General features: G+C 64.8%; 1 protein-coding gene across 1 annotated transcript in view; it reads right to left on the bottom strand.

Annotated features, from left to right (window-relative positions):
• Positions 1–622: 622 nt before the first annotated feature.
• NOTCH1 (notch receptor 1) overlaps positions 623–14503 on the bottom strand; it is a 42998-nt gene continuing 29117 nt past the window's right edge. The window contains exons 18-34 of the mRNA XM_059141506.1: positions 14200–14428; positions 13409–13610; positions 12580–12733; positions 12307–12491; positions 11690–11822; positions 11119–11376; positions 10932–11044; positions 9920–10491; positions 9314–9742; positions 8624–8772; positions 7717–7933; positions 7492–7579; positions 7235–7400; positions 6397–6692; positions 5139–5286; positions 4953–5050; positions 623–3764 (exon numbers count right to left, since the gene is read on the bottom strand). Coding sequence (XP_058997489.1) covers positions 2247–3764; positions 4953–5050; positions 5139–5286; positions 6397–6692; positions 7235–7400; positions 7492–7579; positions 7717–7933; positions 8624–8772; positions 9314–9742; positions 9920–10491; positions 10932–11044; positions 11119–11376; positions 11690–11822; positions 12307–12491; positions 12580–12733; positions 13409–13610; positions 14200–14428 — 4955 coding nt within the window. The 3' untranslated portion in view covers positions 623–2246. The remainder of the gene's footprint in view (positions 3765–4952; positions 5051–5138; positions 5287–6396; positions 6693–7234; positions 7401–7491; positions 7580–7716; positions 7934–8623; positions 8773–9313; positions 9743–9919; positions 10492–10931; positions 11045–11118; positions 11377–11689; positions 11823–12306; positions 12492–12579; positions 12734–13408; positions 13611–14199; positions 14429–14503) is intronic.

Below are 14503 nucleotides of genomic sequence, written 5' to 3'. Positions count from 1 at the left end.
ATTTTGGGCTCGTACCTGGGCTTGCGGAGGCTGGGAGGCACTTTGCCACAGAAGGGGATGCCAGACTTTCCCTCTGTTAATCTGGTTTGGATCCACCAGCTGGGGTGGGGTCCGGTGGAGGCAGGAGGGAGAAGGGGAGGCCCCTGAGGGTGCCTGGCAGGGGGAGGCCTCCTCGGTGGTACTCCCTCGGCTTCACAGAACCTTCCCCACTCCCCCCATCACCCCCTTGGTGCCCCTGCTCGGACACTTCTGTGGCCCCCTTTGCCCTCCTACTGGGGTCTGGATTTCCCACTGCGGTCTCTGGGCCCCTCCCCGTATACCTCCTGCCCACAGTGGGCTCTTGGCTGCCATCCCTAGGTTGGGTAAGCAGTGCCCTGTCCCTCTGACTGAAACAGATGGGGGAAGCCTAAATCAAGCCTGCTGTCATGACAGCCACGTTCCCAGACCCAGGAGGCCCCTGCAGGGGGGCCCGGCCCACACGGCCCACACAGACGCAGAGACACTGTAGAACCTCTAAGAGACTAGGGCTGGATGATCGGAGGGGGCAGAACTGCTGGTTCCCTTGGAATAGAACGGCCTGCCCTCCCTTCCTCCAAGAAAGGGAGCCAATGCCACCACCAGGTTTAGCAAAATTGGGATGACCATCAGCATTACTTTTATTGCATATCAGTTAACAAAAAAAGATGAAAAAAAAATACAGCATTTTCATCACCTACAGTTTTGCACGTAGATAACTTTTAAAAAGTTTTTTTTTTTTTTTTTTTTTCTGTAAACTACACTCTATTTTTACAAAACACAACAAGAATCGACATCTTAGGGCGTGTCTGGTCATGCCCACCAGGGATGGCACAACATTGGCCCCCGCAAGGCCAGGGAGGCTGCCTGGGGGAGGCCATGGGAGCCTCGCCTGGGTTTGCTCTTCGGAGCTACAGTCCAGGCGGCTGCAGGTCAGGTCGCCAGGCCTGGGTCGCAAGCAGAGCCATGTCCTGACATCCCTCGTCAGCATGACCCCGACAGACTCGTTCATTCAGATTTTTTAAACAAAATCCACCTTTGACAATGTATTTACAGACATTTACTCTGCCACAGGCTTATACTTGATTTTGCAAGAATCTGCTCCCTCCCCAGGCACATGCCCCCCCCCATTACCGGGAGGGGTGGTCCTTCTGCTGGCTCCTGTGCCCCAAGGGGCACCGTCTCAGCTGCTTGCACCCTTGAGCCACGCTGGGCCCTGGGATGAGCCGCCTCTGTGAACCGAGGCCAGACGCAGCCATTTTTTCCAAAGCCTGGGCAGAGGTCGCTCTGGGAAGTCTCTCAATGGAACGGGCCGTGAGCTGAACCCAGGCCCACCGGTGCCGCCGGCCCATCGGGGTCATCCAGGCAGTGTCTTTCCCCAGAAAAGGCTAGGGTTCCTCCACGTGGCACCCCAGGTGAGCGCCCCACGGCCACCGGACTCCTCATCTTACACATGCCTGAACATCCAGGCGTGGGGGCAGAGGAACTTCTGGAAGGAACAGGAACTCACAAGACCAATCCACAACTAGGCAATAATACTGAACCCGAAACAAAGATTCATGATCAGTACCAGGAAGTGTGCTCCAGGATACCCCAAGAACACATCTTTAAAAGCATGTTTTCCAAAAAACCATTTTAAAAAAGCCACCAAAAATGTATAAACCCCATCATTTGACATTTTATGTCCCTATTTTAGATGCAAATTAATCCACGTGCCAAGGTGTGACGAGGGTTTTACTGTGTCTGGATGCATCTCCCACAAAGCAGGGGATGCCGGGTGGGGAGCATCCGGGGTCGTGGCAGCGGGCCCAGGCACCCTGGCAGCAGTCTGGACCAGTTCAAACCTCCCTTCTCCAGCATTGTTTCTTTTGGGATTTAGAAGGAAAAAAAAAAAAAAATCAATAAATAAATGGCATCTATAAATCATGAATCTTTGTTTGTATTTTACAAATACGTAACCATATTTATCACAAGTAGGAAAACCACGGCTGAGAACTAGTTTATTTTCTCGGAACAGATAAAAGTTGTTACCTGGAGCCATAGAAAACATTACGTATAAATAAAAAGGCAGTGTTTCCTTGTAAAATAAAAGTACATAAATAAATACTAAAAAAAATTAAAATCCTTGTCCTTTTATTTTGTATAAAAACTTGTTTCCTATGCAAACGTCCCTTCGGTCCGTCGGGTGCGGGTGCGGGTGCGGGTGCAGAGCCCGCAGGCGCCCGCGCCGTCTACTTGAGCGCCTCGGGCACGTGCGCGATGTGAGCCTGCGTGCTGGTGGGTGGGCTGGAGATGCCCTCCGACCAGTCGGACACGTGCGAGTGCGGGGACGAGCTGGACCACTGGTCCGGGGACTCGGGGGACGGGGTGAGGAAGGGGTGCTCGGGCACCTGCAGCTGGTGGCTGGGGGTGTTGTCCGCGGGCGAGGACGAGTAGCTGTGCTGCGAGGGCGGGGTCAGGAACTGGGCGGTGGTCATGGGCGGGGCCAGCGCGGCGGGGAGCGCGGCAGGGAGCGCGGTGGGCAGCGCCTGGCTGTCCTGCGGCAGGACCGTGTGCACCGCCAGGCCGCCCGGGCCCAGCGGCGGCGGCACGTCCGCCTGGCTCGGCTCGCCGCCCAGGAAGCCCCGGCCCAGGTGGCCGGCGGCGCCGGAGCTCACGCCCAGGTGCGGCTGCGGGGGCTGCGGGGGCGGGGGCTGCGGGGGCGGGACGCCGGGCGGCGGCAGGCCCGGCTGCTGCATCTGTAAGTTCTGCGGCGGCGCGGGCTGCGCCTGCACCAGGTGCGGCTCTAGGTGCGGCTGGCCGGCCAGGCGTGTGCTGGGCAGGGCCTGGTAGCTCATCATCTGGGACAGGGCGGCGGTGGTGGAGAGGCCGGCGTGCAGCGGGCCCAGCATCCCGTGCTGCAGGGGGGGGGCCTGCGTGCCCAGGGGGCCGGGCGCCACGCTCCCGCGCAGCGGGTTGTACTGGCCGGGCACCAGGCCGTTCTGCAGCCGGGACAGCCACTCGCACTGGCCGTTCAAGCCTGCAGCACCCCCTACGCTGAAATTCACGGAGGCGCTGCCTGCGCCGGCACCCAGGACCGTGCTGGTGCTGGAGGCCACGGGCAGGTGGGAGAGCCGGGGCGGGCCCCCCTCGAAGGCCAGCCGGCCGCCCGCGCCCAGGGCTGCCATCTCGGGCTTGGCAGCCACGCTCAGGTGGCCAACACCCAGGTGGGCGTCGGGCATGCCGGGCAAGTGGCTGAGGGGCACGGCCGGGGACTGCTGGAACGGAGAGGACAGGAGGGGTGGTGAGGCCACGTCCGACAGGTAGCCGTGGGGTGACTCGAGGGAGTCCACGGGCGACAGCACGCTCGAGCTGTCCAGCAGGCAGCCCTTGCCGTCCTGGGATTTCTTCCTCCGCGCCTTGAGGTCCTTGGCCTCCTTGCCGCCGCAGGCCAGGCCCTTGGTGCTGGGCTTGCGGGCCTTCTTGCCTGGCACGGCCGGCTTGAGGTTGCCCAGGTAGCCATTGGGGGAGCAGAGCGGCGGGGACAAGGTGGGCGCGCCGCCCAGGGCGGTGCCGTGCAGCGGGGGGCTGCGCACCAGGCTGTACTCGTCCAGCAGCCGCACAATGTCGTGGTGCATGCGCTCTTGTGCGATGTCGCGAGGCAGACGGTCCATGTGGTCTGTGATGTCCCGGTTGGCGAAGTGGTCCAGCAGCACCTTGGCAGTCTCGTAGCTGCCCTCCCGAGCAGCCAGGAACAGGGGTGTCTCCTCCTGGAGTAGACAGGCAGGCAGGTGAAGGGGTCACCCGCACCCATGCCCCGTCACCAGAGGGATCAAGGCAGAGAGACGCTCACGAGGGGCCTGTCCTGTAACTCCACGGTCAGCTGCCCACGTCAGGTCTTACAAATAGCCTTAAAGTCCATCTCCTGAGCCGCTCTGAGGCGGTCGGCGGGACCCTGCGTCCTGAGTCACCGGGACTTCAGCAGCATAGGGAACAAAGACCCTGTGGGAGCCTATAACCAGGACCTCCCCCTGGCCACCCGCACAGCACAGCCATGAGAGTGCACCAGCTTCAGGGGCTCAGGGACCCCACCGTGTGTCCTTGGGCACCAGAGTGGGGGTGCCCCATCCCAGACAGTCCCCAAGGGACTGTCCCTTCCTGGAGCCTCCGTTTCCCTGTCTGCCACCCGTCCCCAGGAGGCTGCTGCATGGCCGGATAGTGCCTCCCTGGCTCACATAAGGCTTTGGCCATAGCCTGATGCCCTCTGGCAGACCCTGCCTTTCTGAGGCTCAGCCTCCCCAGTGGGAGGGTAGGGATCATATGTCACCTGCAGGTGACTCAGGAATGCCCGGGTCCAACAGCTGCTGTGTTCCCCAGGAAGGAAGGAGAGACATCTGGGGGGTCAGGGAGATGCAGGCAGGGCTCAGCTGCTGGGGAGCTGGGGTGTCTGCCTGCACCCTGTGAGCCCCAGAGCTCAGACTATGGGCTTTCCTGAGCCTTGGGCACATACTGAGCAATGGTGAGCCCCAGGAGCCATGGTACCACCAGAAGGAAGGGGGCCACTCGGCTTCACACCTGGGGCCTCACACTGTGCCAAGCCCCATACCCCACATCCAGAAGTGCTCAGGCTCTCTCTGCACCACCTGCTTCAACCCTCCACACCCTGGTGACCGCTGAGGACAGAAGGTGTGGTGCCGATCTCGGCGACGCGGGACAGCCATGGCCATGCCACGTGCTGAGCACGTGAGTGCTTGGAAGGCGTCGGGAAGCATGCTGATAATGGCCCAAGAGTGAGCTGTGCACAGGCCCTGAGCTCAGGGCTCGTCGTGGGGCCCTCCCAGCTTTGGAAGTCAGAGCCCAGGGGTTTACGCAGAGGGGTGCGGTGTTGCCGTGCTCAGAAGAAAGGTGTGGTGCCGAGTGGAGGGACCCGCCAGCCCCGGCCCCGGCCGCGAGCCTACCTTGTTGCTCTGCATGTCTTTGTTGGCCCCGTTCTTCAACAGCACAACGGCTGCCTCCACGTTATTCACCGCGGCGGCCCAGTGCAGGGCAGACTTGCCTGCACGGGGAAGCAGAGGCTAGGCTGGGGCAGCCCTGGAGGCGGTGCCCCCCCGCCCCCCCGTGGGCCGTGCTGCAGCCCGCCTTACCCAAGTCGTCCACGGCATTGACGTCCGCGTGCGCGTTGATCAGGTCCTCCAGCATGCCCTCCACAGCCAGCCGGGCGGCCAGGATCAGCGGCGTCGTGCCGTCGTGCATGCGGGCGTCCAGGTCCGTGGCTCGGTTCCGGATGAGGATCTAGACAACAGGGCAGGGCTCAGGCTTGGCACACCAGGGTCGGAGGCTGCTGGCCTGGAACTAATGCCTGGGAACCAGCCCGCAGCGCCACAGAGCCCCTCTTGGGGTCCGCACGGGCCCAGCCAGTGTAGACGGCAGCAGGAGCACAGGAAGAGTGGAACTGCACTGGCCACAGCCGGAGGGGGGCAGGGTCCGGGGCGCTGGCCATGCTGCCCACACGGACCCGTCCCCCCGAAGCCCAAGTGAGGACGTCTCATCCTCACCCTGCGCCTGGCTGCCACCCTCCCCACCCACCCCAGGACACGGAAGGATTAAATCCCTGCCCAGCCACAGTGGGCAGAGCCACGCCTGGACCACGGACTGAGAACTGCTGAGCTATACCGTGTCGATGCAGGACACAGAAGCACCAGCAGTCCCTTAAGTGCTGCTGTGCCCTGGGTCCCAGGCGGGAAGGAGGGTCATGGTTCCCTGGTGAGGCAAGGGGCAGGGTGCCGGGCAGCACCAGGGCTGGCCTCACTCCCATGGAGCGCCCACGGGATTTACACGTCCACACGCCTGAGAGGCCGTCAGAGTGGACACAGCCAGAGCCTGAGTCCAGGGGCTTGTCTGCCCGGTGCTCCCTCAACAGCCTCATTCCGTTACTTCTACAGGAGGATAGCGCACCACAAACCACTACGGTAACAGCTTCGTGACGACCCCCCCCCATTTGTGCCCAACCTTGCCTGGGGACTCGTAGCAGGGAATCCGCTGGTGGCTTTGCAAAGGGAGTCTGTGCAGGGACACCCCATCCCTGGGCTCCCTGCGAGGTAACGCCCTGGGGCCGCTGCTGCAGGCGACAGCCGTGCGGCCCTTCTCACTGCCACGAGCCACGCCTCCAGCCAGCCCCCCCGCCCCCCCCGCCAGCCCCGGGCCACGTCAGCCTCCTGCAGGCCCCCTCCAGCCTGCCATCCCCGCATGTGCCGGACTCGGAGCGGCAGGGCTGCCAGGATACTATGGGCTCCACTCAGTGTTGGGCTCTGGTGCCCCGTGGCCTAGTCGCCGGCCCAGACCAGGAGGCGGGTGGGCGGGCCAGGGTCTGGTGAAAGGGCGCCCGTGGCAGCAGCTGCCCACCTGGAAGACTCCCTGTGCGTCGGCAGACACGGCCGCGTGCAGCGGAGTCCGCCCCATGTTGTCCTGGATGTTGGCATCTGCGCTGGCCTCCAGCAGGCGCTTGGCCGCATCGGAGCGCGAGTAGCGGGCGGCCAGGTGCAGGGCGGTCTCGCCGGTGCGGTCCGTCTGATTGTGCAGGCTAGCGCCCTGGTAGATGAAGTCGGAGATGACGGCCGGCGCGTCCTCCTCGTCCTCACTGTTGCCCGTCTCCAGGCCCCCGCCGCTGCAGGAGGCGATCATGAGGGGCGTGAAGCCGTCTGTGTGAGAGCGGGGCGAGGGCTCCGTCAGGAAGGCGGGCCCCCAGCGGCGGCACTGGCGGGCGTGCCGATGGTCCCGAGTTGGTGGGCGCGTGTGGACGGGCAGCCCAGCCCGTGGCACCCGGGGCCCTCAAAATCAACTTGAGCTTCCCGAGGGTCAGAACCAGGTCCAGCCGCCAAATGGCCAGTGGGCAAAGGCGACCCAGTGGCTCTGCTTCCTGACCTGCACGAGACCCTCACCAATAACCCAGCTGAGAAGAGACCACACAAATGCGTGGCTGGGAAATCAGCTCCTCAGACGGATGTTTCAGGACAAGCAGTTGATTGGGTGGGCAGAGAGCCTCCCCCCGGCAGGAGTGGCTACGAGCAGAGCCTCCCGGGAGGTCCCACCTGCTCCAAGGAGGGACACAGCTTCCTCCCCACCCCCTCACACCCCCGGTGCTCAGCTTCCAGAATGCCGACCCCTGGCAGGCTGCTGGGCGAGGGCGACCCTATCCTGAGAGCCTCTGGGGGGCGGTGCAAGTGGCCGGCTGTGCTCCTACCTGGCCCTCGGACGTTGACGTCGATGCAGTCGGCGTCGGCTTCGCCCTGGGGCGGCGTGGGGGCCATGGCCGACACGCGCAGGTCGGCGGCGTCCAGGTGCTGCTGCGTCCACTGCCGGTGGTCTGTCTGGTCATCCCGGTCGGGAAGAACCACCGGCTCCTCGAACTGAGGAAGGGGTGAGCGGAGGGCCCCGTCACGTGCAGGCTGGGGCAGGGGTGTGGCCGCCTGGGGAGGCCCCGGAGCCCGCCGGACTCACCCGGAACTTCTTGGCCTCCAGGTCCTCATCATCCCACTCATTCTGGTTGTCGTCTATGAGGGCGCCGTCTGAGGCGTTCTTCAGGGGCCTAGGAGCAGGGGGGCGGGAGGTGGGACTGAGTGGGGCTCTCTTGAGGCCGTGGACCGTGCGAGGCGTGGCCTGTGGGTCGGCAGGAGTGTACCCCGTCTCCCCCAAGCCCCCCAAAGCCGCGGTGCGTCCACTAACTTGAGGCCCACGGAGTCCTCGCCGAGGGGCTCCCGCCGCTTCTTCTTGCTGGCCTCCGACACCTTGAAGCCCTCGGGGAACCAGAGCTGTCCATGCTGCCGCCGGCGCTTTCGGGACAGCAGCACCCCGCAGCCCACAAAGAAGAGCAGCACGAAGGCGGCCACGGCCACGTACATGAAGTGCAGCTGCGGGGGCGGGGGCGGCTCCACCGTCTCACCTGCGGGCGCCCGGACATCAGGCGGCGGCTCCGCGGCAGGCCGGCAGCCGGGGGGCAGCGGACTGGCTCCGCGGCTGGGCGCCTTCTCACCCGCTCTCCTCCATCCCGCCCCCCAAAATAAGGTCATTTTCTACGCGATTAATCAGAATTGCAAACTATCGCTAAATTCTCTCCTGCACCAGCCTGGAGACGGCTTTTACTTTTTTCTCCTTTAAGGGAGAAGGATTAGCCGACTTCAAATCACTGCACTTGCATTGAGCTGTTAAGACAAAGGATTTAGGGGGATTTTCGAGATACAAACTTCAACACTTCACATGACACCGATCAATTCTTCCCCCTCTCTCTCTTTTTTAAAAAGCTGTAATGATTTTGAAATAATACCCAACAAAGAAAAATCAGGGGAGCGAGCGGGGGGAGAAAAAGGCTCCCACTCTCTGGCAGATGTGTCCGTCCCCTGGGCCAGCCGCACCAACAGCTGTCACTACGGGTAGGGAGGGTGCACCAGGCAGAAAATCCCACAGAAGTGCTTCCTGAGCTCTGGATGGCATGACACGCACCCGTGGGCAGAGAACGGCACAAGGAATGCAAACACTTGGTGGGGGTACTGGGAGACATGCCCCCTCCCAGGCAGACTTTCCTTAGAAGCCGGCAAACCGTCCCCCGGGAGCAGGGCCGGGGCGGACCACTCACTCTGCACAGCCTCGATCTTGTAAGGGATGTTGAGGCTCCCCAGTGAGGCCAGGGCACCCAGAAAGGCGGCCACGTCCGTGGCGCTCTGGAAGCACTGTGAGGACGACTGGACGCACTGCCGGTTGTCGATCTCCAGGTAGACGATGGATCTGGGGGAGCACCCAGGTCAGGGGGCTCAGACCTCCGGTCTGCTGCTGCAGTCACCCCGTTTACCCCCGGCCCACAACATGGTCGCAGTGGGGGAGGGGGGCACTCCCAGGATGGGTGAGGTGGCCCCGGGGCCACAGGGAGTCCCGGAGGCAGAGAACCACCCTGGAGGCGGACTGTGCTCTCTGCGGCCCACCAAGTTCAGCACCACATGTAGCAGGGCTGTGGCACCTGAGACCCTCAAAGTGCTCTTCCAGCCAGACCTGCCGCCCTCTGCCTTCGTACCAGGGAGCCTTCGTACTAGGGAGCCTTCCTACCAGGGAGCCTTCCTACCAGGGAGCCTTCCTACCAGGGGCCGCAAGCATTCTTCTCCCATCTCAGGAGGACAGAGATTCGGGGAGTCCAGTCCTTCTCTGGGAGCTGACCCCAGGCGCTGCACCCCATACCCCAGAAAGTGCCCTGGAAGCCCCCAGTCTTGTCGGACCCTCCGTGTGTCCCGCCAACAAGTTTGGAGGGCCCGGGGGAGCCGCGGGAGCTACTCACCCGCGGATGTCCATGGGGTCCAGCTCCCTGCGCCGGCGGCCGGCCCCGCCGCCTGGCAGGAGGGCGGCCTCCACCCGGTCCAGCAGGGCACCAGGCACGGCCCAGCCGTCGGCCGCACGCTTGATGGGGTGTTTGCGCAGCTCCTCCTCGCGGCCGTAGTACGGGAAAATCATGGGCTGGCCGTGGGCGTCGCGCTTGAACACCACGTTGGTGTGCAGCAGGCGGCTGAGCTCCCGCAGGAAGTGCAGGGAGCGGTTGCGCAGCTGTGTGGGCGGCGTCAGCACCACCAGCACCAGCGCGCCGGCTGCCAGCCGCTCGGGCACGTGCTCTGCGCAGTCCAGCCCGTCCCACTCGCACTCGGCACTGTTGCAGCCCTGGTCGCAGTGCCCGTCGCCGAAGTGGTCCTTGCAGTACTGGTCGTACAGGGGGCTGTGGACGGAGGGACGCGGGGGTGCGCGGGCTGTCACCAGGCCCCGCCCTGCCGGCAGCCCCCACCCAGCCCGCCCCCTCCGCAGGACCCCCGCCTGCACCTGCCTAGCTACCTGTGCCCCAACCCCCCTCCCCTCGCCCTCCCCGAGTGCTGCCCTGGCCGGCCCCCCGCCTCACTTGCACTGGCCCTCCGCGTGCTGGCAGTCGAAGCCGTCGAACAGGCAGCCCGCGGAGCTGCACTGGCTGTCGCAGCGGCCGTTGCTGAAGTACTTCCAGCACTGCAGCGACTGCGAGCAGTTCTGCCAGGGGTCGTTGAAGTTGAGCGAGCAGTCGCCGCCGTCCCAGCCGCACGCGTGGTTGTTGCAGGCCAGGCTGCACACCTTGTTGCCCGCCTCCTCGCGGCACTCGGGCAGCGCGCACGCCTCCTCGATCTGCGGCGGCGGGATGTCCAGGCCCAGGCCACCCCCGAAGCTGTAGTCCAGGATGTGGCACAGGAGCCCGTTGAACTTGGCGGGGCACAGGCAGCGGTAGAAGGGGCTCTCCGCCGTGGGCTCGCAGCTGCCCTGGTTGTAGCAGGGGTTCCCGCCCACGCAAGGGCTACTGGCCGGGAACTGGCACTCGGGGCCGGTGAAGGCGCCCAGGCACAGGCAGGTGGGGCTGCGCGGGCCCGAGATGCACGTGCCGCCGTTGAGGCAGCGCCGGCTCCCACAGGCGCGCGCGTCGTTCTCGCAGGTGGCGCCCTCGAAGCCCTGTGGGGACAGGCGGTGGCCGTGCGTCAGGGGCCCGCAGTCCCTGCACTGGACGGCACAGCACCCCCCACCCCGCCACGCACCGGAAGCCCAGGTGTTGTCAGGGGCGCTCTGGGAGCTGCAGGCACTGAGCCCTGGAGCGTGCGTGTCTGCTGGGTTTCTCGGAACCCTGACCAGCAGCCAGGACACCAGTGTGGGCCGACCCCTCCTCACCCCTGTAAGCGGGATCAGGGACAAAGGGGCGTGGCCAGTGCCCCCACCAGGGCGTTGTGAACCCCAGATGCCTCTGAAAATGAAGTCCCAGCAGAAAGCCTGGGTCTGGGAGCCAGGAGGACGCAGCCCAGTTCCAGCTGGCCCTTATCCTCTGGCGCTCCGTGATCGATGGCAGCAAGGGGGCATCTCCCACCACCGAACACCAAGCAGCCCCACGTGGCACCTACCGCTGGGCACTTGCAGATGAACCCGCGGGCCGTGTTGGAGGCCACGGCGCAGGTGCCCCCGTTCTGGCAGGGCCTGCCTTTGCAGCCGTTGATGACCGACTCACAGCGGCGTCCTAAAGAGGAGAGCGGGCATAAGGCACTGGCCGTGGACAGTCCAGCCTCGGCCCCGCCCACCCCCGGCACCCACCAGTGTGGCCGGCGCGGCACTCGCAGTAGAAGTCGTTGACCCGCTGCACGCAGTTCTGGGTGCCACGGGCGTCGCAGGGGTTGGACAGGCACTCATTCACGTCCCCCTCACAGCGCTCGCCCACGAAGCCGGGTGGGCAGGTGCAGCTGTAGCCGCCCACCTGGTCCACACAGGTGCCGTTGTTAAAGCACTTGGGGCCCCGGGAGACGGGGTCGATGGGGGGGCTGCAGTCATCCACGTTGACCTCACAGTGTATGCCTGTGGAAGCCCGGGCGCTGTCAGGGACCTGCGCTGGCCTCATGCTGGCCTAGCTCCGTCCCAAGGGCGTTCCCTTCAGCAGTCAGGATGGGACCACACAGAGGCTCGGGAGAGAGGACGCACCCACAGGGCCCTCCCGCCCAACAGGCTGCCCTGTGCCAGTGGCCTGGCTACGCTCCGTCCCTTGGATTTTCCTCTGCTCAGCGCCACAAGGCAGAACGGAAGCCGGGACTGGGTCTGGCATGCTTGTGGTCGGCGCCCGATGCGCCCACTTGGCCCCGGACCCCAGCCCTGGGGTGTGGTGAGCCCTTACCCTGTGTGCCCCGGGGACAGGAGCACTTGTAGGTGTTGGGGAGATCGATGCAGGTGCCCCCGTTCCGGCACGGCTGGGACAGACACTCATTGATTTCCTCGGAGCAGTTCACGCCATGGTACCCGGCCACACACTGCGGGGACACAGACCAGGGGTGGAGGCACGCGGCTCAGTGGGGGACGGAGTTGCGGCCCTCTGCACCCTTCGAGGGCTGCCAGGGCCACACGGGCTACCCTCTTAACCAGTGAAGGCTTGAGTCCCTCATACGTGGCCAACCCGGAGGAAGACCTCCACCCAGTGGACGCTGAGGAGGGTCAGAGCCTGGGCCAAAGCTCGTCTCGTGAAACAGGGGTCACCTCTCAGCAGGTGTCGGCTGAGCCCACAGGGAAAGCTCTGGGGAAGAGGACACAGAGGGCGACTCGACGCCATATTTCCGAGTGGTCTTCCTCTTCCACGGATGCCGCCACCAGGCAGTCCTCCCTGATTGTCACAGCCCTCCCTTCCCACGACCCTATCTGTCTGGTTTCGCCTTCCCTGCCGTGCTTGCTCGCCGCCTCGGGCCTGGCGCGCGGTGGCCTCCCAGCAGCATCCCCCGCCCCCGCAGGACCGGTGCCCACCTCACAGGAGTAGCCACCAGGGTAGTCGGTGCAGGTGGCCCCGTTCTGGCAGGGGCTGGGCGAGCACTCGTCCACCTGGTCCTCGCAGTAGCTGCCCGTGTAGCCCGCCTGGCAGCGGCAATGGTGGGTGTTGCCCGCGTCCACGCAGAGCCCCCCGTTTCGGCACAGGTGGGTGACGTTGATGTCTGGCGGGGAGGTGAGGGGCAGGGGCGTGAGCCGGGGTCGGCAGGCGGGGGACCCCCGGGGGGCACCGGGTCGCCCGCAGCTGGTTACCTTGCCGCTGGGCGGCCACCTCACAGGACACGTTGGGCACGTCGCAGTAGAGGCCGGTCCAGCCGCTGCGGCACTCACACCGGTAAAGGGCGCTGGTCTGCCAGCACTTGCCACCGTTCTTGCAAGGGGAGGAGTCGCACCAGCGCACCAGGCTCTGGGGGTGGCAGAGGGTGTCCGATGCTCACTATCCCCCCAACCCCGCCCGGGCCCACCCACCCGTCGGTACCCAGCACACACCTGCCAGAGTACCCCACGCCCGGAGTGGGGGCTGGGAGCCCACCCCACAGACGCGGAAGCTGAGGCCCGGGGGCTGCCCCTCCCTCTGCTCAGGAGCCGGCTGGCCGGGGTTGGGGAGGGGGTCGCTCTTTGTCTGGGCCCTCGGCTAATCCCGATTGGCCTTTCCTGAAGGAAGGTTCTTCTTGGGAAGTAAACTAGTCTGTTGGGACTTTCTGTAACAAGTATCTGACGTGGAAATCTTCAATAAATATACCTCTTTAATACTTTTGTGTATTTTCTATAAAAAAGCTGGTTTTTAGCTGTTTCCCTCCCCTTCTTGATCTTATTCCATAAACCTCTGCTCCTGACCTGAAAGCCCCAGCTCTGCAATTGCTTCCTCCAGGGACAGTGCGGCCTTGGGCCGGGCCCTGGGCTGGCAATTGGGGTCCCCGGGAGCCCTGTGGCCACGGCCGCCCCTGCCCTCCTGCTTTCCTTTGTGGCGCAGGGAGGCCGACGTGAGTGGGGCCCGCGGGGTGGCTGTGACGACACGCTGGGGGCCAGTGCCCCGCCTTGGCCACCACCTGCTGGGCCCCCCCACCGCCCACTCACTCACCTGGCAGTTGAGGCCCGTGTAGCCCTGGGGGCAGGTACACTTGTAGGTCCCGTAACTGTCCTGGCAGGTGCCCCCGTGCAGGCAGGGCCGCGAGTCGCACTCGTTGACATCGTGCTGGCAGTAGCTGCCCGTGAAGCCCGGCGGACACAGGCAGGTGAAGGAGTTGATGCCGTCCACACAGGTGCCCCCGTTGAAGCAGGAGCTGGAGGTGAGCAAGCAGCAGCGGGGAAGGGTGAGCGCGGCTGTGGGAACCTGCCGGGCAGCTGCTCCCTTGACTCAGACAGTGGCGGCCGGGGCCCCCCCGACAGCCAGAGCAGGTGGGGCATCGTGTGGCTGACCTCAGAGCCAGGGACCTCAGGCCCTCCTGCCACCCACTTCCGCTGCCTTCCTTACAAGCCGAGCCGAGAGCTTCGTAACACAGGAACGTGCAACTGAATGGAAACGCGCAGAATAAAACAGAACCCGTGTGGCCACCAGGAGAGAGCCGTGGTGGAAAAAAGGACGAGACCACGGAGTGTGGAGTTCCCCGGCAGCCCAGGTAAAGAAGGAAACAAGGTGGGTCAGCGTTGGTGCCGTGGGACAGAGGAGGGCGCGTCAGCTCTTCCGGAGAAACTGCCAGGCCTCCGGGTTCTCCCGCTGGCCCTCTGAGGATCCAGGGGACCCTGTCTGACTGGACGGGCAGTGAGGGCTGGCCCAGGGGACACCTGCTGGGTGCACGGGGCACCGCACCCGGCCCCCGGCCCGCCTCCCGGCCGCCTCCACCCGCGGGCCGGGTCGCCCGTGGCACTCGCCTCTCTGTGCAGTCGGGAGTGTTGTTCTCGCAGTGGATGCCGCTGAAGCCGGCGGGGCAGGTGCAGGTGTAGCTGTCCACGCAGTCTGTGCAGTTGGCCCCGTGGCGGCACGGGTTGCTGGCGCACTCGTTGATGTCCTCCTCACAGAAGGGCCCCTGGAAGCCGGGCAGGCAACTGCAGAAAGCCGTGTTGACGCCGTCGGTGCAGGAGCCGCCGTTGTGGCACGGGTCTGGGCGGGGACAGAAGGCAGGCCTGAGGCTGGCCGACGCGGGGGGCCACACTCCCCAACACGCTCGCCAGCCCC

The sequence above is a fragment of the Mustela lutreola genome, chromosome 12 (genome assembly GCF_030435805.1).
Source record: "Mustela lutreola isolate mMusLut2 chromosome 12, mMusLut2.pri, whole genome shotgun sequence".
Lineage (NCBI taxonomy): Eukaryota > Metazoa > Chordata > Mammalia > Carnivora > Mustelidae > Mustela > Mustela lutreola.
The sequence above is the reverse complement of the archived record's forward strand: the minus strand, read 5'-3'. Positions and strand labels throughout refer to the sequence as shown.